This window comes from Anthonomus grandis, chromosome 6, assembly GCF_022605725.1.
Source record: "Anthonomus grandis grandis chromosome 6, icAntGran1.3, whole genome shotgun sequence".
NCBI classification, from domain to species: domain Eukaryota; kingdom Metazoa; phylum Arthropoda; class Insecta; order Coleoptera; family Curculionidae; genus Anthonomus; species Anthonomus grandis.
The window spans coordinates 17674229-17697161 of record NC_065551.1 but is presented as its reverse complement, the minus strand read 5'-3'; the positions used below and the strand labels follow the sequence as shown (position 1 = coordinate 17697161).

General features: G+C 33.4%; 2 protein-coding genes across 3 annotated transcripts in view; one reads left to right on the top strand and one right to left on the bottom strand.

The window, feature by feature from the left end:
• Nucleotides 1-17258: 17258 nt before the first annotated feature.
• Nucleotides 17259-18172, bottom strand: LOC126737418 (enhancer of split mbeta protein-like). The gene has a single exon (XM_050442317.1). The coding sequence runs from the start codon at nt 18066-18068 to the stop codon at nt 17502-17504; it is 567 nt and encodes a 188-aa protein (XP_050298274.1). The 5' UTR covers nt 18069-18172; the 3' UTR covers nt 17259-17501.
• A 1391-nt stretch (nt 18173-19563) lies between these two features.
• Nucleotides 19564-22933, top strand: part of LOC126737540 (uncharacterized) — a 256720-nt gene continuing 253350 nt past the window's right edge. For both annotated transcript variants that reach the window (XR_007661051.1, XM_050442469.1), the window contains exon 1: nt 19564-19797. The gene's annotated coding sequence lies outside the window, so the exon portion shown is untranslated. The remainder of the gene's footprint in view (nt 19798-22933) is intronic.

Sequence of the window (22933 nt, the reverse complement as noted above, 5' to 3'; positions counted from 1 at the left end):
CCGTTCATGTTTTTCATAAATTACACTTCCTGTTATCTCAAATCTTTCTTTTAGTTTTTGAAACACTTGTGCTTGGAGATGTCTCCTTTCAGGATAAAGTTGCGCATAAATTGTAGATGCCAAAAGGCTATTTCTTTCAGCAGCTCCATGGGCAACAAATTCCTCACGAGGAAAATTTATATTGATTACAAAATGAACAATAAAAATTAAAAATCGATTAACTAACTCACTGATAATAATTTCTAAAATGCTGTCAGAAAGATCGGCTTATGTCAACAGTGACATATTTTTTCAGTGGCTCAAAGCTTAGTTCGTTCCGAGAAAGCCGACAGGGACAGTTTTGTTACTGCTTGATGGTCATGCTTCACACTGCAATAACGTTGAGATGCTAGAATACTGTATTAAACACAACATCATACTGCTTTGCTTGCCAAGTCATACGACGCAATTTTTACAACCACTAGATAGATGTTTTTTTAGATCGTTAAAATTAGACTACTACTTGCAGTTTATATATTAAAAATAATTCAGGACGAAAGCTCACTAGATCACAATTTAGAAAGTTACTTGCTGAAGGATGGAACAAGTCTGCAACTGCAAATAATGGAACTTCGGCATTCAAGGCTACGGGAATTATGCCATTTAATCCTTCTGGTATCCCAGATGACGCCTGTTTGACTAAAAATAGTATCGTACTTGAGGCTCCCGATGCAGGTGAAAATAAAATTCCAGATGGTAGTTGTCAAAGTTTTACCAAAGCTTTATCTGATGATAATCAACAACCTTGCTGCAGTGGGCAGACTGAAGATGATTCTGTACCAGAAAAATAAAATGAATCGGTTACAGAAACTAATGCAAATACTCCCGTCAAAAGTACCCCTGGAAAAATACCAGATTAATCTCACCCGTTCAAGTTCTTTAATTCGGTTCGCAAAAGGAGCAAGCATCTGGCGGAAATTTTAACTACAGAGACGAGAATTGGCGAAAAAAAGAACAAAGCGTCTAAAAAAACACAGAAAGAAATAAAGACCAGTTTTGAAGAAGCCAAAAGTGACCAAAAAGAAAATTGAGAAAGCTGCCAAAAGCGACTCATCCTCAGACGAAGATCTAGAGCCACCAATATTGGATGACTCTTCAGATGATATGGACGACGATGACCAAGTTTGCACCGGTTGTGGCGAAATATATTCCCAAACCACAAAATCTGACGACTAGGTTAATTGCTTGCGTCGCTCCAAATGGTTTCACAATTCCTGCTCCAAGTTTGTGAACTTTTGCCACGACTGTGGTGTGGTTGTATGCAAAACAAAGTGACATTTTGGCCAAAACACCTTTTTTTTTCGTTGCGCCATCTCATCTCAGAACCGTGAGGGAGATGGTTTTTGTAAACTATTGCTTAATACATGTTTCTAAACTCAATAAAGATTCGTTAAAAAAATGAACAGTAATTCTTATTCAACATATAGAAATGTTACCATGACATTTTAAAACCTGGGCCATCTATCCTCGAATTACCCCATGATTATCCATTTTACACCCAATAATCGTATCTTATTATAATTATGCTTGAAAAATCAGTAATAAAACTATTTTTATTTTAGAATAATTTCAAAAAGTAACATTTTAAAACAATTAATTCTAATATTAAATAGAGTAAATAATAATTAAAGGAGAGGAGAAATATAATAAAATTACGCTTGTCACCTGAATTTACCAAAATTACATAAGAAAAGTCAAATTTAAAGTCATTCAAGTAGTAATTATGAAATTAAATGTAGTTGAGGTTAAAAAAATAGCAAAACATTCATACTTTTTATACCAGATTTATTACTTCAGAATTTTAATAAAATAATTATTATCATCTACAATTAGCATGCAAATAACATGAGAAAAGTAACATTTCATGATGATTCAGACAATAATTGAAAAACCAAATGAATGTCCTAGAAACCTGAAAAATTATAATAAATGCACTAAAACCCCAAAAAACGCTAATAATTTTATAATTTTACTAATCTAGTAAAGTTTATGAAAATTAACGAACCAAAATGATCAAATCCAAATTTATATAAGACCCAAAAAATTACGTCCTTCTTCATTTATACACATCAATAAATTTGCACTAATTAATTTAATTTATTGCTATTAACTTAATGATTAAATATAATTAAGAAAATCCTTAATTAATATTTCGCTCCATATCGGTACATAAATATTCACACATGCGTGACCTGAACAATTAGTTGAAGCCAATAGTATTCTTTTTAAATAATTTAAGCCGATCATAATATCGATTAAACGTTGTTAATTAAGAAACGTTAATGAGGTCTATCGCACCTTTGAATCTGTTTATCTTTATGTCATCTGCATGTAAACAGCCGCTTAAAGAGAAAATGAATTCTGTCGCTACAACAAATCAATGGACATCTTCATAAAACATTGGGGAATCTCTACTTTTAAATCTCTTAAGTTTTTATGTCTAGATAAGAGTTCTTCCCAATTAGGAAAAGATTTAAAATCTATTTTACATAAAATCAGCCTGATTTTAACATTCTTAAATTAAACCTAAGAAATTCTATATTAAGGAACGTTCATTAATATTTACCTTATGGCAATAAAACATCATTGTTAATCAAGACTTATCCGCGGGAACATTCATTAAACAGCGACAACACTATCTGATTCATACGTCGGTCGTAGACCAATCAAATAAGGGAAGTTCAGTAGAGGCATTCTTTAACTCGATGTCGAATGATATCTGAGGCATTGCGTATTTTGCGAGATATCTCTTCTCGGTCAGCAGTATATTGATGCACGGGACAAAGATCAACAGACATAGAAGTCGTGAGTCTGATTGAATTCCACCGCGACCAACTTCTTGTTGTGGGAAAAGAGCTATTTCTATGCGTGTCGGAAGATGCGTAAACTATGCTTTTTTCAAAAGAAGACCGCCTGGGTAGGCCATTTGTCATTCATTATGCCATTTTTGGTCACTCGATGAACGTTTGATCGAGCAAGCTGAACGATTAAATAGAGAACTATAGTGGTTCAATAAGGAAAGGAACTAGTAATTTATATAAAACTCTGTGATTACTTTAAACCTGATTTTGATAAGAAAGTGGATTAGGTGATGTTTAAGTTTCGTTTTAAAAAAATTGCTACATTTTATTTATACACTGAATTAGTTTATTGCGAAAAACCGTTTTAAATATTGATGAAAACCTCAATTGCCAGGAGATCCAGAGAGTAATATAGAAATGAAAATTAGCCAAAAAAATAAATTTAACGCCCCAGAAAATTTCTGTCACTAATGGATCTTATGGATCAGAAAATGTATTCGTAATGCTCACTTAAAGCTAAATCTTTATTACTGGAAATCTGTTTCCTTATAACTAGAATCCTTTTTGAAATTTTCTTTCGCTGGTATTTTTAGCTACATTTTTAATGACATTGTATTACTGTAATATATGGCCATCTGTTATCCTTGTCCATATATGTTTTACTACAATTCACATAGTACCTTTAAGACTATCACGGTAATCTGAAATAACCCGCGTACGCCTATGTAATAAGAAAAAAAACATAGCAGTACACACATTGCAATTGCCTTTTACAACGTATCACTTATACGTATTCGATTTAAGATTATTTTCTTAAAGCTTCTTTTACTTTACTCGTTGTCTGTTTCTTTTTTTAGTGAAAAGAATGCTGTCCACACACAATACGAGCTAATTAAGTTGGGATATATGAGGATAACAAAGGTGCTAGTCACTTGGGACGAAAATATCGGTATATTCGACCCGATGTGAAAAGACTTAATTTTGCAGATGAGATAATATCGGACGAAATGTATTTTTGATAAAAGAATATACTAGGGTAAGTACCATAGTTATTAAAACTTGTATGCATATTTGTAAACGAAATATTTTATTACCATTTTCTGAGTTAGATAGTAATTATGTATTGGTATTATTAGTAGAAGTATAATATAGTCCAATGAACTAAAATTTGGTTAAATAACGTTAATCTTATTGTGCAAATTTCGGGTAATTTAAAAATGTCCTATATAATCAATTTGTGTAATACACATCTTTTAAGGCTTAAATATTAATTCACTACTTTTCATTGTTAAATGTGCCAGTACTTTAAATTATGAAATTAATAGTTAGTCCATATATTAGAATTAGTAATTATGTCTTCAGTAATTTTGTCAATTAGAATAGCTGGCGCCATCTAGTACGAAACTGCGGTATTACCTAACAAGAATATTCTGTTCTGGTTTCACTTTAAATAAAAGATCAGTCTTGTAGATCCAATCGGTTAATTTTAAGTCTCCGCTAGAGTATATAGATGGCACCAATAGACTACGACTATCTATTTTTTGTAATTTAAAATAAAAAAATCTTGAGACAAGAAACACGTTTAAATTGATATATCATCGATTTACGCTATAAACGTATCACCAAATACTACAAAATTTTCAAATGTTTTATTACATTTAATTAAAAGGAAAATGAACATCACGTCCATTTAAGTTATGCAGGATAATTGAATTAAAAACATGTATTTAGTATAAATAAATTCTATAAAAATTGAAAAGAAGAATTGTTGTTTAAATTAATAATGATCTATATAAATCTATAAGTACCTTGGCTCACTAATTATCTTAAATGCTTTTAAATACTCACTTAGAAAGGAAAGTGGACATTACGTCCATTTAAGTTAAGCATTAAATTAAATTTATGTATTTCGTATAAATCAATTTTAAAAGAACTGTTACTGTTACTGTTATTATAAACAATCTTACCAAATTATAAATATACAGGTGAATTTTCAAATGTCAGTTTGTTTTTTATAAAAAACATTACCAAAAATATAAAAACTCAATTAAAAGGCTAGTGAGCCTCGCGTCCACTTAAGTTATGCATGACAATTACACAAAATTTACATATTTCGATTAAAAGGTGTTTTTATATATTCTAGTGATTTCAAGTGGGTCATTTATTGTTATTACTTAGAGTTAGGGTCAACAAGCTCTTTTAACTTAAAGTGACTTATATATTTTTTCTTTTACTTTACTCGTTGTCTGTTCCTTTTTTTAGTGAAAAGAATGCTGTCCACACAGAATACGAGCTAATTAAGTTCGGATATATGAGGATAACAAAGGTGCTAGTCATTTGGGACGAAAATATTGGTATATTCGACCAGATGTGAAAAGACTTACTTTTGCAGATAAGATATCGGAGGAAATGTATTTTTGATAAAAGAATATAGGGTAAGCACCATAGTTATTAAAACTTGAGTACATATTTGTAAACGAAATATTTTATTACCATTTTCTGAGTTAGATAGTTAATATGTGTTTGTATTATTAGTAGTAGTATAACATAGTCTAATGAACTTAAATTAGGTTAAAAAACGTTAATCTTATTGTGCAAATTTCGGGTAATTTAAAAATGTCCTATATAATCAATTTGTGTAATTCCATCTTTTAAGGCTCAAATATTAATTCACTACTTTTCATTGTTAAATGTGCCAATAGTTTAAATTACGAAATTAATAGTTAGTCCATATATAAGTATTTGGATCTTTTGGAAATAGGATTTTTGGCTCGTAGAAAATACCATACAAGAAAAACAACATTTTATTACGATAATTGAGGACACTTCAAATTGATATATGGATATAGAAATTAGAATTTAACTTTTCTTTTTTAGACAGTAGTAAACCGAGCCTTTAGTAATTTTGTCAATTGGAATAGCTGCCGCCATCTAGTACGAAACTGCGGTATTACCTAACAAGAATATTCTATTCTGGTTTCACTTTAAATAAAAGATCAGTCTTGTAGACCCGATCGGTTAATTTTAATTCTGAGCTAGCGAATGTAGATGGCACCAATGGACTACGACTATCAATTTTTTCTAATTTAAAATAAAAAAATCTTGAGACAAGAAACACGTTTATATTGATATATCATCGGTTTACGCTATAAACGTGTCCCAAAATACTACAAAATTTTCAAACGTTTTATTACATTCAATTAATAGGAAAACGAACATCACGTCCATTTAAGTTATGCAGGATAATTGAATTAAAAATATGTATTTGGTATTAATAAATTTTAGTAATATTTAAAAGAAGAATTGTTGTTTAAATTAATAATGATATTCATAAATCTATAAGCAGCTTGACTCACTACTTACCTTAAATGCTTTTAAATACTCACTTAGAGATAGGGCTAATAGATTTGTTTGACGTCAATTAAATTGCTTATAACGTTTAGATTAGCATACTATAATTAGCAAAGAACTTTCCAAATAATAAATATTTAAGTCAATTTTCAAAAGTTAGTTTTTCTTTTATAAAAACGTTATTAAAAATATAAAAGCTGAATTAATACGAAAGTAAGTCTTGTCTCCATTAAAGTTATGTATGACAAATAGATTAAAATCACATATTTCGATTGAAAGGTTTTAGACTCGACTTGTTGTATATTTTAGTGATTTACATTGGTGAAACTACTACTTGACATTCACAAAACTTTTAAATATAAATTATATAAAGCTCTTAAGGCTCAAATATTAATTGATTACTTTTAATTGTTAAATGTGCTAGTCGTCTGAATTATGAAATTTAGAATTATGCCTATATTAGTACTTGGTTCTTCTGATAATAGAGTTTTTACTTCGTAGTTTGCGCAATTAAATAAAAAAAATACCATTTCATTACGATTATTTACGAAACTTCAAATTGATATAGAGGTATAAAAATTAGACAAAGGGTAACTAAAAATGCTTCGGTCATCCTTTTTAGTTACCCTTTGAAATATTATCTCCACTGCAAGTATGGACTACTTCTTCTTAACTATAAAAATAGAGTTCAATTTTTCGTCTTTTAGGCAGTACTAAAACCAGCCTTTAGTAATTTTGAAAATTGGAATCGCTGCCGCCATCTCCTATGAAACTGCGATATTACTTAATAAAAATGTTCTTTTCTAGTTTCACTTTAAATAAAAGATCAGTCTAGTAGACCCAATCGGTTTATTTTAAATCACCGTTAGCAAATATAGATGACACCAATAGGCGGCTAGAACCATCAATATTTAGTAATTTAAAATAAAAAATATTGATAACACTTTTGTATTGATATATCGACATTTTACTTTATGTCGATAGATCAATACCTAAATATCTACAAAATTTTAAAATATTTTATTACATTGAATTAAAAAGAACGTGAGGTTCCCTCGTCACGTCCGTTTAGGTTATGCGTATTAATTGAATTAACAACACGTATTTCGTATAAATAAATTCTATTAAAATTTAAAAGAAGAGTCGATGTTTAAATTAATAATTAAACTTATAAATCTATAAGCAGCTTGACTCATTATTTGCCTTAAATGCTTTTAAATACTCACTTAAAGATGGCGCTAATAGGTTTATTTGACGTGAATTAGTACCAGGCAAGTGATCCTTCCCTCTATTTGAGTTATGTATGACAATTAAAGAAAGTCACATATTTCGATTGGAAGGTATTAGACTCGACTTTTTTATATTTCAGTGATTAAAATTGGTGAAACTCGATGTGATTACTCGACAGTAACAAAATTAAAATTCTAATGATTTCTCTTTCTTGGTAAAAATTATAATTAAAGGAAAAAATCCATTGCTTACAAAAAGCTTACGTTCATTCGTTCGCCAAGAGATGGCTTCTATAATTTAACTTGACTTAAGGCAACTAAAGTGGGTCATTTATTGTTAACATTTAAAGTTAGGGTCAAAAAGTTCTTTTTGCTTAAAGGGATTAATGTATATTTATTAATAACTTTTCATTATAAATAAAAAAAATTCTTGTAGGCTCAAATAATAATTGATATCTTTTAATTGTTAAATATGCTAAATAAGGAAATGTAATTTAAAGGTGTTCATATATTAGTGTTTGCATATTTTTAAGCTATGATTTTTGCCTCGTAGTTTGTGCAATTATATAAGAAAAGCACCAGTTTATTACTATAGTTTATGAAACTTCAAATTGAGATATAAAAATTAAATTTCTCCTTTTCCTGTTTTAGGTAGTACTAAACTGAACTGTTTGCCATTGTTTTCCGCCATCTAGGCTTTGACCATCAGTTTTTTGTTATTAAAAATAAAAAAATATAGAGGCAAAAAACACGCTTGTATTAATATATCATTATCTAACGTTAAGAACGTGTCACCAAAAATTTACAAAATTTTAAAATATTTTATTGCATTGAACTAAAGAGAAAGTGGACATTACGTCCATTTAAGTTAAGCATTGAACTAGAATTATGTATTTGGTATAAATCAAATTTAAAAGAACTGTTACTGTTACTGTTATTATCAAAAATCTTACCAAATTATAAATATTCAAGTCAAATTCCAAATGTTAGTTTGTTTTTTATTAAAAACATTACCAAAAATATAAAAACTCAATTAAAAGGCTAGTGAGCATCGCTTCCACTTAAGTTATGCATGACAATTACACACGCAAAATTCACATATTTCGATTAAAAGGTGTTAGACACGAATTTTTTTATATTCTAGTGATTTCAAGTAGGTCATTTATTGTTAATAATCGGAGTTAGGATCAACAAGTTCTTTTAACTTAAAGTGACTTTTATATATTTACGAATAACCTTTAAATATAAATGAAATAAAATTTCAATAATATCATGTATATTTCTTTAGTATAAAAATGTAAAAAATGCAAATTGCTTTAAAACTAAAATATCCTAAATTGATAAAGAAATGAGCCTCCCGTCCATTTAAATTATACATGAAAAATGTTAGACTAGACTTTTTTAATATTGTAACGAAATTCGGGAACACACCTTTATTGTCAACGTCAAAAACACTAACCTAACTCGCCTTGACTGTCGTTTAATTGTTTCCAAGGTAAAAACTGACTAAACAATTAAAACTGAATGATTTGTCACGAAGCGCGTCCTTTTTAAAACCCGATGGAACAGTTTCGAAATATTTAGAATTATCTTCATTGTTTTTGCCCAAAGAGACCAATAATTTTAGGAGAATACTGACAGTCAAAGCAAGCAAGTATACAAATTCTAGAAAATTAGAACTACAGGGATTTACAATAATATAACCTAAATAACCTAAATTGGGGCCAAAATGGGGCTCTCAAACAAGATGAACTACTTAAAAACTAAACACTATAGATGAAAATAATAAACCAAACGTAAGTAGAACCCTAAAGAAACCCTACGAATCAACTTTAACTACAGAACACTAATAAAATTGTACAAAAACTAGCAGAATAATTAACGTATTTACATTTTCATAATACTGCTCCCCTCTCAAGTTTGATCGTCCCGATCAAACATGGGACCACCTGAGTCATGATAGGGCGCTAGCCGGACGATGTTTACAATTTTCATCTTCGCTGTCGGATGTCGTTGGATACGGTACACCACGTCGTTGATTCTGGTGACCACATTGAATGGACCTTCCCAATCCTTCTGGAGCTTTGGTGACTTGCCCTTCGTCCTCCGTGGATTGCATAACCAGACTTTATCCCCAGGATTAAAACCGGTAGAATTTGCCTTTATGTCATAACGTGATTTCATTCTGTTACTTTCTAGATGAAGTTTATCCCGTGCTTGTTCGTGAACAATTTGTAAACGCTCTTGTAAATGGTCGACGTACTCCTCAAGGGTTTCAGACTTATGGGGTCTTCCAGTAATAATGTCCAAAGGTAAACGAAGTTCATCACCGTAGACAACTTTTGCCGGGCTTTTTCCAGTTGACTTGTGGATAGAAGAACGATATGCCAATAGGAATGGTTGTATACAGGTATCCCAGTCGGTTTGCTTAGAGTTTACTACCATCTTTAAATAGGTTTCAAATGTGCGGTTAAATCTTTCAACCATTCCATCAGACTGAGGGTGTAGTGGGGTTGTACGGGTCTTATTGATTCCCAGCAACTGGCATACTTGTTGGAATATTTGTGACTCAAAGTTCCTTCCTTGGTCTGAATGTATTTCTCTGGGTACACCAAATCGACAAATCCAGTTCTGGAACAGCACTTCAGCTACTGTCGTTGCTTCTTGGTTTGGAATCGGATACACCTCGGGCCACTTACTAAAGTAATCCATAGCAACAAGAGCATATCGGTTTCCGGAGCTACTAGTAGGAAAGGGTCCTGCTACGTCTATGGCAATTCGTTCAAAGGGTGCACCAACAAGATACTGCATCATCTTTCCTCTTGTCCGGGTTTTTGGGCCCTTGCTTGACGAACACTGCTCACACTGTCGGCACCAGCGTTCAACATCTTGATGACTGTTCAGCCAGTAAAACCGTTCTCTCACTTTTGCCAAGGTCTTACTAACTCCAAAATGTCCTCCGCCGACACCGCCATGAACAGCTTCAAGGACTTCCGGAATACGTTTTCGAGGAAGGACTGTCAGATATGTCTTTTCTTTTCCATCTACGCTCTCCCAGACTCTTTTTAATAATCCATCTTTTATAACCAATGAATTCCATTGAGACCAATAAGCTTTAAGTTCTGGAGATTTGTCAGAAATGTCTTTCCATTCTGGTTTTGAAATTTCTCGAGATTTCAGTTCGTAAATAAGACCAAATACTGGGTCATCACACTGATCTTGGATTAAACTAGCTACATCCCACTCTTTAGAACTGTGAAGGCCAATACGATTACAAGTAAATATCTCTGGATGCTGTTTTGATTCCTTTTTAAAACAATGTTGACATGTTTCAATACAGGGTCTTCTCGATAAAGCATCGGCATTTTGGTGATATGCGCCTTTCCTATGTTCTATTGTAAAGTCATACTCTTGTAATCGTTGAAGCCACCTTGCTATTTGTCCTTCGGGATTTTTAAACTGAAACAGCCATTTCAACGAAGCATGGTCGGTTCTAAGGATAAATCGTTGACCATACAAATATTTATGGAAATGTTCAATAGCTTTTACTGCTGACAATAGCTCTCGTCTGGTGACACAATAGTTTCTTTCTGGTTTTGATAACGTTTTACTGAAATAAGCTATCACGTGCTCGCCATCTTCATATTTTTGTGATAGAACGGCCCCAATTCCAACATTACTCGCATCGGTATCCAAAATAAAAGGTTGTCCAGGAATCGGATATGTTAAAATTGGAGATGTGCATAGTGCTCTTTTTAACCGTTGAAATGCTTCTTCACAGTCTTTTGACCAACTAAATACCATTTTGTCCTCCGTGAGCTTATGTAGAGGCTTTGCAAGATTAGCGAAATTTCTTACAAATCTTCTGTAATAGGTACAAAGGCCCAGAAAGCTTCTTAACTGGTGTTTATCAGTGGGTCGTGGCCAATTTTCGATTGCCTCTACTTTATCTGGATCAGTCTTGACACCTTTTTCTGATATTACATGGCCAAGGTATCGAACTTCTTTTTGAAATAAGCAACATTTTTTAGGACTTAGCTTCAGGTTGGCCTCTCGCAGTTTAACAAATACCTCTTGAATATTCTTTAAATGATCTTCAAATGTTTTTCCCAGTATGATGACGTCATCCAGATAAACTAAACATGATTCCCAAGTCATTCCACGTAAAACTGTTTCCATAAGTCTCTCAAACGTAGCTGGAGCATTGCAGAGTCCAAAGGGCATTACTGTAAACTGCCAAAGTCCCGTTCCAGTCGAGAATGCGGTCTTTTCTTTATCTTCTGGATGCATCTTTACCTGCCAGTATCCACTCTTTAGATCGAGTGTTGAGAACCATTGTGAACCTGATAACGTGTCCAGGGTGTCGTCAATTCTTGGTAGGGGATAACTGTCTTTCTTGGTAATGTCATTCAGTCGCCGATAGTCTACACAAAATCTAGTGGATCCATCCTTTTTCTTTACTAGCACAACTGGAGATGTCCAAGGACTCTGAGAAGGCTCTATCACTCCTTGTGTCCTCATTTCTTGAAGCATTGAGGAAACTTCTCCTTGTTTAGCTATCGGAATTCTTCGAGGTGCTTGTTTAATCGGAGCATTGTCTCCAGTGTTAATTCGATGCTGCACCAAATCAGTTCTTCCCAGGTCATTATCGTGCAAGGAAAACACATCTTGATTTTCTTCAAGAAGACGTCGCAATTTACTACACTGGTCCATGGTTAAATTGGCAGATGATTCTTCAAATAGGTTTTGTAAACATACAGGAAAAGGTCTGTTTGAATAACGACTTCTATCAGCATTTTTCATGACTGCCACTACTTCAGAGCATACGCCAATGTTCTCTCCTTGTTTCAGGTGTTGATCATATCCTTTTAAATTTACCATTCGAACCAAAACAGTAGATTTCTTCTGCGTAGATAAAGTCTTGGCTGGAAAAATTCCTTTACCATATAGTTTGCAGTTTTCCATGGGCTCAATCAAAACAGTTTCTCCCTCTTTTCCTCCAGTTGTAGCATTAATCACCACCTCTGAATTTGCTGGTATGGTAATATCCTTGAATAACTTAACGACTCTGGTATTTACTTTATCTTCATATAGGTGGTGCATAAAAATCTCTTCATTTCTCGTCGTCAATATCCGGTTATATACATCCATTTTAAACTGCTGAGCATTCATAACATCTAATCCTAATATGACATCATCCATGATTTCTGCCACTAATACTGGCTGTTGAAATGTTGTTAAGCCAATGGTGACTGTAGCTTCATGCAATCCAAGAATCGGGATCCTTTTTCCATTTGCAGACTCCAGAATTAAATTGGGTGGTGCTGAAAGCCTACAGTGTGCTACGATGTTCGGCTTCACGATAGTATGACTTGATCCTGTATCAACTACCATCTCACATTCACGGCCGCATATTTTTCCCGGTACTACCAAGCTCTCTCCAGGATGTGGCAGCCGGTTTAGTCTTATACGTGGGGCTTGGTAGCACCCAGCCAGCTTGCGCCCCATAAAGCTGACTAGTTGAAGTTTTCCTGGTTCCTTGGATCTCTTAAAGGCTTCGGGCATTGACGTTTAAGGTGCCCCTCCTCATTACAATTCCAGCATTGCAATGGTCTTTTAGGTTTCCTCGCTAATAATGATTCAATCTTCTTTAGGCGATCTTCGAGATCACTTTCCGGAGTTCTGATTTGTCTTATTCGTGTCTGCCTTCTAGTTGCTTGAAAAGCTGCCTCATACTCTAGTCCATGGGCCAAAGCTTCTGAAATACTTTTATGATGAGCCATCCTTAGGGCGTGGTTAGTATCTGGATCTCGAACTCCGTCAATAAAATAATTTATAGAAATTTGTTCTCGGAACTCTGTTGGGGCTGAAGGGTAAGCCAGATTTACTAATCGAGCAACATCGGCCTCAAACTGTTGAAGTCCTTCCTCGGGTTGTTGTCTTCTAGATTTCAATTGAGCCTGGTACACTTGTTGTAGATGGGCTTCACCGTATCTCATCTCTAAGGTACGCACCAGTACGTCGAAATTGAGCTGATCCTCAGATGGCACCATTCTTAATATTTCTGTAGCTTCTCCTCTAAGGCTTAGCTTAAGATTGATTGCCTTTTCTTCGTTATCCCAGCGATTTCCCCTAGCAGCGGCCTCAAATTGATTTAAATAGGTACTCCATGCTTCTTTGCCGTCGAATTTTGGTGGCTTTACTTTCATCATTGTTTGCATTCTAGGATCGGGATAAAGAGGGGTCTGTTTTACTTTCATCTCTAGTTCTTGGATCTTTTTTTGTACTTGTCCCAATTCTTCTTCTACTGTTGCTTCAAAGTTAGTCATTAATTGTTTCTGATTCTTCTCCAGATCTTCTTTAAGTTGTAAAACTCGTTCCTCTTGTTTTCTGTCTCGTTCTTCCTGCTCCTTTTTAAGATTATCTTTTAAATTCAGTAAGTCATCTTTCATGGTTCGAATCAGGTCTTCATTTTCTTTCTTCAGGTCAGATTTAATTGTCTTAAGTAAATCTTCCTGTTTCTTATCTCGCTCTTCCTGTTCTTCCCTCTGTTTACGGTCTCGTTCTTCTTGTTTACGGTCTCGTTCTTCTTGTTCTTCCTTTTGTTTACGGTCTCTTTCTTCTTGTTTGCGGTCTCGTTCTTCTTGTTCTTCCTTCTGTTTACGGTCTCGTTCTTCTTGCTTGCGGTCTCGTTCTTCTTGTTCTTCCTTCTGTTTACGATCTCTTTCTTCTTGTTTGCGGTCTCGTTCTTCTTGTTCTTTCCTCTGCTTACGCTCTCGTTCTTCTTGTTCTACTTTTTGCTCGTCAAACTTCCTCAATAGCAGCTCCATCAATTTCTCGGTCTCCATCTTGGCCTGAGTTCTTGTTAAAGGCATCCACTAAAATGAGCTTCCAAATATCCTTTACTTCTGACACCAATTGTAACGAAATTCGGGAACACACCTTTATTGTCAACGTCAAAAACACTAACCTAACTCGCCTTGACTGTCGTTTAATTGTTTCCAAGGTAAAAACTGACTAAACAATTAAAACTGAATGATTTGTCACGAAGCGCGTCCTTTTTAAAACCCGATGGAACAGTTTCGAAATATTTAGAATTATCTTCATTGTTTTTGCCCAAAGAGACCAATAATTTTAGGAGAATACTGACAGTCAAAGCAAGCAAGTATACAAATTCTAGAAAATTAGAACTACAGGGATTTACAATAATATAACCTAAATAACCTAAATTGGGGCCAAAATGGGGCTCTCAAACAAGATGAACTACTTAAAAAACTAAACACTATAGATGAAAATAATAAACCAAACGTAAGTAGAACCCTAAAGAAACCCTACGAATCAACTTTAACTACAGAACACTAATAAAATTGTACAAAAACTAGCAGAATAATTAACGTATTTACATTTTCATAATAATATTTTAGTAAGATATATTGTTAAAACTCTTGTTATAGAGGCTGGCTTATGTTAATCCTGGCTTAGTTTCTTACAAAAACATATATAAATCTAAGAATCACCAAGTTAAAACTAAAATAATTCTTCTATCGTTGATTGAATATTTGGGTAAAAAAAAATCAAATACGGTTATATATCCTATCAACGTTTTATTAAATTAATATGAAATCGGAAGAAATCTATAAGTAGCCTGGTCATTAAATCCCTTGACAACCTAAATGCTCACTCAGAGATGGCGCTAATAGGTTTGTCTGAGTTTAAATTATTTAGCAATAACTTTTAGATAAACATATTGTTATTACCAAAGACCTTTCCAGATCATAGAATTTTATATTAATTTTCAAATGTCAGTTTGTTTTTTATAAAAACATTACCAAAAATATATACACTCAATTAAAAGAAAAGTGAGCCTAGTTTCCAATGAAGTTATGCATTGCAATTAGGCCAAAATCACATATTTCTATTGAAAACTGCAAGGCTTGGCTTTTTTATACCTTAGTGCTTTATAAAATTATCATTAGAGAAGAACTTATGGTAATTCTGACATGGTTTTATGCAAGGACCCATCTAAATTTAAGGCTCACAAACTTATGAACATTATGATTTCTCTTCCTTGGTAAAAATTAAAACTAAAAAAAAATTGCTCTTAAGAAGCTTAGGTCCCTTTGTTTGCCAAGAAATAGCGCCTACAATTTCACCTGACCTAAGGCAACTAAATCAAGCGGGTCATTTATTGTCAATGCTTTTATATACTTACTCAGATATACCGTCAATAAGTTTTCTTAACTTGAAGTAACTTATGAATATTTGCTAATAACTTTTACATATAAATAAAACAAAAACTCAATAAAACTTTAACTAAACTATACATTTATATATCACAGTAATAAGAGTCTTTTTATTATAAAGACTAAATTGACAGAGAAATGATAAACGGATTCAAAACTGGTTTAATATTCTAGTCAGTTATGTTGTTAAAATAGTTGCTAGGGAAAAAGGTTGCTAGTTTATGTTAATCCTAACTTGAATAAATGAAAAAACACATTTAAGACTCACCAATATAAAATCAAAATATTCCTTTTATTTTTTCGGTGGTGTTTAAAACCTGAAAGAAGAAGTCTTTAAAATCTCTATAAAGAAATCTTTTACAAGTTCATAAGTGCTTAATTTAACAACAATTATTTACTGATAAGTCAATGCTTTTATATACTTGCAATGAAATAACGTGAACAATTTTTTTTAACTTGCAGTGGCCTATATATATTTGGTGCTAATTTTTATATAAAAATTCTGTTATTACCTAAAAAGGTATTCAAATTTTATATATTCAGTCTGCTTTGTACAAAAACATGATTAAAAATGTAAAAAATTGATTAAGAAAACCAAATTAAAAAGAAAGTGAGCCTCGCGTCCATTTAAATTATGCATCATAATAGCATCAAAATCACATCGTTTCTATTGAAAAGCCTTAGGCTAGACTATCTTAATATTTTTAGGAACTTACGTTAGTAATACTGATATAGGAAAATACTCCTAACTATATTCTGACCTATAATCGTTGATTGAATATTTTTATTAATATAATTTCAAATATTCAATCAACGCTTTAATCACTAAATTAACTCATATTCATTTCCTCTATTTCTCTTTTTTTGGCGAAAATTAATATCTTACAGAAGAGAACTAATAATTCTAAGTAAATAAACCCTTATGCCTCTATTCGTGTACCAACAGATGGCGTGTACAGTTTCAGTTAACTTAAGGTCACTAAATCAGTCAAGTGGCTTACACTTCTGTCGCCATCTTTTGGTAGTTCAGACACTAAGTTGAACAGTATGGTCAATGGCGTAGTAAATGCGAAATCTTGCATAGAGAGGGAGCCATTGACTCAATTCTTATTAAAATATATTTTAATTTTGCATACTTTATACAAATGAAACTTCTTATACTCCCCTTAACTATAAATATTTTCTGACTATAGTTTTTGGAAAAACCTGCGCTAAAATCTCAATAAGCAGCAAATTATATTCCAACCTTGGGTAATCTCAAAAAAGATGTAGATTTTCTTAATTATTTTATGTTTATGGGTCAAAATTGGAACAGATATACAAGTATTAAAAAAAATATATAAAATATAATAAATGTAAACTTTTATTAACGACTAAGTCATCATTTAGAAAATAATACAGTACAAAATATAAGAAAATTAAAATAATTCAGTCATATATATTTATTTGTAACAATAAATTCTCCCATAATGGTTTTCTGGAACATAGACATTAAAAATTAAGTGTATAATATATATATATAAAATGTACAAACTGTATTTACCTTAAATATGTATTTACAGTTTTACTAAAAAACAAAGAAATAGAAGAGTATATAAGAATTATTAATAATCATTTATTAAAATACGCAGACACACTTTATAGGCTATTTAAACTTATAAAAACAATATCACAGTTTTAAAGCTAATAGAGAAAAAAGATAAAGTTAATATACAAAAATTTTTTTTAGCCAATAGCCAATAATAAACAAAACATTTGGAAGACGAAAGAACCTAAACTAATTAGCCTAAAATCACTTAAAGCTTTTGTATAACAGTTTGTAGACCATCAAGGAAAATTCACCAGGGTCTCCACATTCCCTTTTCCTCAACATGCTCCACAACATGACATTCAGGAGATACCGGAGGTGTTAAACTCTGTCTCTGATAGTTATTGGGCACCCTCTGCTCCTGTTGCATCTGAACCTGTTGCGCAACACTGTCCAATTGTCGCACACACGCACTAAGATGTTGCAACAGCTTCCTGCTGGCCATCGGATCCACAACTTCTTGCGGAGGGGCAGTAATAAAGTGACTTACTTCTTGGGCACATTGGGTAAAGCCTGCTCTAAATCTGTCTGCATAAGACTGTTCTTGCGGTAAAATCAGTTGGTGTTGACGCTTTAAATTGTGAAGATGCCTCACTGTCAGCTCCAAAATATCAGCTTTTTCCAGTTTAGATACGTTCTCACCCTCACTTTGAAGAGCCGTGACCATTAACTCTTTAAGTTCATCCAAACATCGATTAATCCGAGCTCGCCTTTTACGTTCCAGCATCGGTTTCATTACTTTTCTGTATTGGTAAGTGCGGGAAATCGGCTCCTCACCGCACTCGCTGCTACTGACTATGTAAGGGGTCGGTGCCATTGCACTCACTATTGAACAAACTCGCACTCACTAACGCGCCAAAATAATATTCGTAGAATACCGACTCGCAAGTGTTTAACGTATAAGAATGAATGACGTCGACCAAAGACCGCCATATAGTTTTATAATACGGTTTGGCTTCTTTAGGAGTGGGGCGACTATGAGAAACATGAATGGGACGATGCATTTAAAAGTATACCTTTCTCTCTCTATTGTGCAAAGGGGATGGAGAGTGAAGCAATTTTTGGGGTGTGCGAGCCGTGTGACCTACCATGGGAAAGGAATTTAAAAATTCTTGAAAAGAGGTCAGCGGGGGTTAGTAAGGATCGTGTTGGATTTTTTTTGTTTGAGAAGCTTTTTGGTATAAATGGGTCGGCTTTTCGGGTGAAAATTGGAACAGGGGTGGTTTTTTTTTGCTTGCTTTTGTATTTCTTTATATAATATATTGCTAAAATTAATTTAAAAGTGGTGTTAGTTTATTCTTTTTAAAATTATTAAATAATGCTGCTTTTGTTATAGAAAGAGCCAAGACACCAACAAAAATGAGATGAATAAAGTAGAATTCAACATGATTTTTAAAAATTTAATTATTACTATTGTTTTCGTTTTCTATCATGTGTTGATGTTGCTAATTGATTTCAATTTGTAACATATTTCTTATTTATTTTTTTTTTAATTTCTTTATTACAACTTTAATTTTTTGCACGCTTTGTAAATATATCCAATAAAAGAGTACATATAAGTGTTAAGAATGCCAATAAAAAATTTAAACCTATTTGAGCTGCATTGTAAATAGAACCTTATTACATGATACGCTTAAAATGTTCTATACGGTAAAAATAAATTTCTGGAATATTTTTGTCCTTTATGTCTTTTTTTTTTCCTCATGCCTTATCAGATCCTTCTGATGTTGGCAATGATAATAAGCGACCTATGTTCTGTCTTCCGCGAGTCTAAAGAGTTATTCTGGGCTTCGAATTTCGGTTCACTCTCTGAGAATTGTTATCGGCAAGGCTTGTCTTTTACCGATTCCTCTATGATTTTTTATCTTCCTTCATTATAAATTAAAGGATACTATATTAATCACCCCTGAGTATGTGACAAAGATAGGATAGCTTTCGGCATTTAACTGTTATAACTACTAACACGGATGGCGCTTGCATAGAGCAAGTGCTTAAAACCGATTCATTTTGTCTGCATGGCTGCACATGGGATCCGGAGCATAGGTCTGTGTAGCCACATTTTAAATGCTTTAAGATGGTTAAAGATCGGCACATCTTGATCTGATCCGATGCTACGCGCCACGCTATGCAATATCTGATGCAACGTCAGAAGTATCTGGCACCGTATCTATCCTTATGTATGCGAGCATACTTTTCTGACGCTATCCAACGCTACGCCACATGACGTCATCTAACGTATTATTTATACCCACTTCGAATACATAAATACATAGGCCATTACGAATACACAAATACATTTTCATCACATTGGATCGGGTCGTGTACGATAATTTGTGGCCAGTGTGCTCGTGTATACTAGAAAATTTGCACAAAACGGCTGAAAAAAATTATGACATTTTATTAGTTGAATAAGTACGAGAGCATGAGTGCTTACATAATATGAAAAGCAAGTACTATCGACGCCAAAACGTGAGAGGCGAAGCGTTAGAAGAAATCGCTCAAAATATGGACTGATAAACAAAAAATATTATTTAGGGGAAAGAACGGTAAGTTGGCAAACTTAAGGCTAATATCCAGATTACACTTCTTTTTCCAAACTAAAAATATTTATTTGTTGGTATTTTAAAATCTAATGGTGACAATAATCGACTTTCACAATATTATAGCTCTAGCTAAACACATATTTGTTATATATTTTTTTTCTTAAAAGAAGCAATGTTCGTTATCTTACTCATAAGGGTTGATAAGCTGACGAACTGTATTGGGTAAGCTGGAAAAAAGGCTAGCAGGAAAAAAAGAGCCTATAGTTTTTATCCAATTACTAATTTTTTTGGCAACGTTTCAATACTGTTGGTGCCCTTTTTAAGCCTCAAAAGCTTATTGAAATGGCCAAGGTGTTAATCTAATATGATATGCCATAACAATACAAAGAGAATATGGAAAAACAACAAAAAAATGTGCTGCGAAACTAGGTTGTCGTTCCCTTCGTTTGAGCGATTTTTTCCTAATTCTATGTCAAAATAATAATAATATTTGATGCAGCCTTGTTACATGCAGATTTTGCCCTAAGCATGTAACATGGGATTTCATATAAATTCGGGCAAAAGTTTATGGGTTTTGGTATCGGCTTGAAAGGGTTATGTGATTTACAGTTTTATAAATGGAATTTGGGGTTTGATAGTAATGCAATTTATTTGTTTTAGGCTTTTGGGGTTTGATTATTTTTAGGAATGTATTTACCTACCCTGTCCTGTCAGCACACCTCGGTGGAGTTAGTTGTATTATGTTTCCTTAGTCCCTATTCATGTACCTGATGTTGGGAACTTTCTGACCTTTGATTTATTTGTCAAGAGTTTCTATGAGGCCGGTATATGTCTGGGGTATGGAGGGACTTCTAGAGGGTGCTGTTGTGCCACAGATTGCGCTATGAGTGGAGTAAATAAGACCTTTTAGATGGTGATCCGTTAGTGTAGGAAAACTTACAAATACTTTCTTCTATAGCGGAATCATGTTGGGCAAGGTATCCTAATTGATTTGAAATTGCCCTCCCCAGTTTTGCTTGCTATATTTCCCTTCACTTCTTCAAGTTAAGTTTTAGTAAATAAACGTGCCTTGACATCTGGTTTCTAACCCTACTAGCCGATTGACAGTGACTGTGATTGACAGTAATAACTATTGACAGACTTGTTGTGGAGGTTTGGCAGCGTTGCTGTTTCCCATTAAAGTTTGGTTTCCATTTGGCGGATGACGGAGCGTCATAAATCAGGCAGAGCGACGTAAGAGGAAAATTGGAATTTCGTAGCCCCGTTGGGAAAATTTTGTTAGTTTTTCATGTTTTAGTATTCGAGCAGTATCATTTTGCTGTGGTATCGCGAAATTTCTATTTTGATAGAGTGAGGCTCCGCGTAGTTTGCACCAAGAGGCAGGGTCAGATCGTGTCGAAGAGAGAGAGTGACAAGTTCACTGCCAGTGTCACCTGTCATTGTCTGGTCGGTTGTCAGTTCCTTGTCCAGTCGGTAGCCATCCCGTTATCAGAAAGAACAGTCAACATTTTGTGGTTTTAAGGAAAATTTAAGTTCATCTTGCCGGTAATTCGGTTGAATGGAAAAATATTCCTCCCAAGTTTTGGGGTTTAATTTGATGAACGTCTAGTGGGAAGTTGTAGCCGAGAGGATTTTGGATTGACCTGATATTTTTGGATTTGGTCGGCTGCTCCCACACCATTTATGGGATTTTGAAATTTTCTAACCACAAAACGAGACTCTAGGTCTCGCTCACCACCTTAGGTATGTAGCAACATGTTGGTAATTGCCATAGAATTGATTTTGTGTTTATTTTACTCATTTTTTTTGTCCTCTATTTTAGAGGACTCTCCTTTTTCTCATTCTCTCCTCTATTCTCTGGTCTCTTCCTATTCTCTGGTTTCTTCTGGTCATCCCAATACTGTTGGCAAGCGGCTTAAGGGAGCCTCAACACACTGGACTGAGCATTGTACTGTGGCTCTGCGATTTTGGATTGGAACTTGCCTGAAATCGACTTGCCCATGTGGTCGTTACCCTGGTTGTAGCTGACTGGTTCCGGAGCTGTCGAGTTAAGCTACCTTAGCCAAAATACACAAAAGATTAGAAGACACGCAAGTTTTTGCACATTTTATTTTATTTTTCTCTTATTGAACGGTTTGATTTAGGGTTGGGGGTTGATTTATTAATTTGAACTTTATGGGTTTATTTTCTTTTATATAACAAAAACGTTAAGGGGTTCTTGCTAAGTCTATTAACATTAACTTGAGGGTTTCCATTTGAGTCGAGCATCGACATAATTGATTTTGACATTGAGCCTCGATCACCTTGTAAGGGATCGGCTATTCGCTACAAATAACATATTTAGTTATATTTAGTCATGTTGGTTGTTGATTAATAGGTTTTATTGCACCAACATACCATTAATAGGTTTTCAAGTTCGAACCTTACTATTTAAAAGTTTTATTTAGATTAATGTGACTTGACTAGAGTTTGTAAAAGGTATTTTAGGGCCGGTGAGGTATTGTGAATTAGGCTCCAAACATATACTTCTTGTAAACAACACGTGATCACGTTTTGGATTTTTCCCTTGAACAGTAGTTCAGTGCGGATTTGTTTTTTTTTTACTAATTCCTCGCCTTAAGCATACCTCAAGTAACTCTTAATTCTTTTATCAATTTTTATTATTTAAAATTACTACAGTATTACATTTTGAATAGTTATCTAAATTTAAATATGGAATCTCAGATCTCAGTGGAATTTAATTTTTTTTATATAAATGGAAGTAAGTATGTAAATTCTTGGATGATTATATCAATCTGGTGGACCTATGGATTGTTATTTGAGTTTTTTCCAAATTATTTTCAGCTTTTAGGATCTAGGTATAAGCATAAATATAGGTCATCATTTTCTTGATTAAGGGGGCTTATATTCCATCATAATATATCAGGGTTTGGTGTAAAATATTTAAATCAAGTGGCGCTCTTATTAAAATTTCTCCCACTACCTTCTCTACTGTCTAAAAGCTGGCGGCCACCAGATTTCTGAATCTTTTAAAACAAAATTTGCTTGTCTGGACTTTTTAGTAATTTTTTTTGTGGTTGGATAGTAGGTATGACTCACACGGGTTGGAAATAAATTGGTTTGAACCGAGTTACGCACT

Bases quoted from the DNA above. Each gene is read 5' to 3' on its own strand.
- LOC126737418 (XM_050442317.1), bottom strand. From the start codon at position 18,068: ATGGCACCGACCCCTTACATAGTCAGTAGCAGCGAGTGCGGTGAGGAG.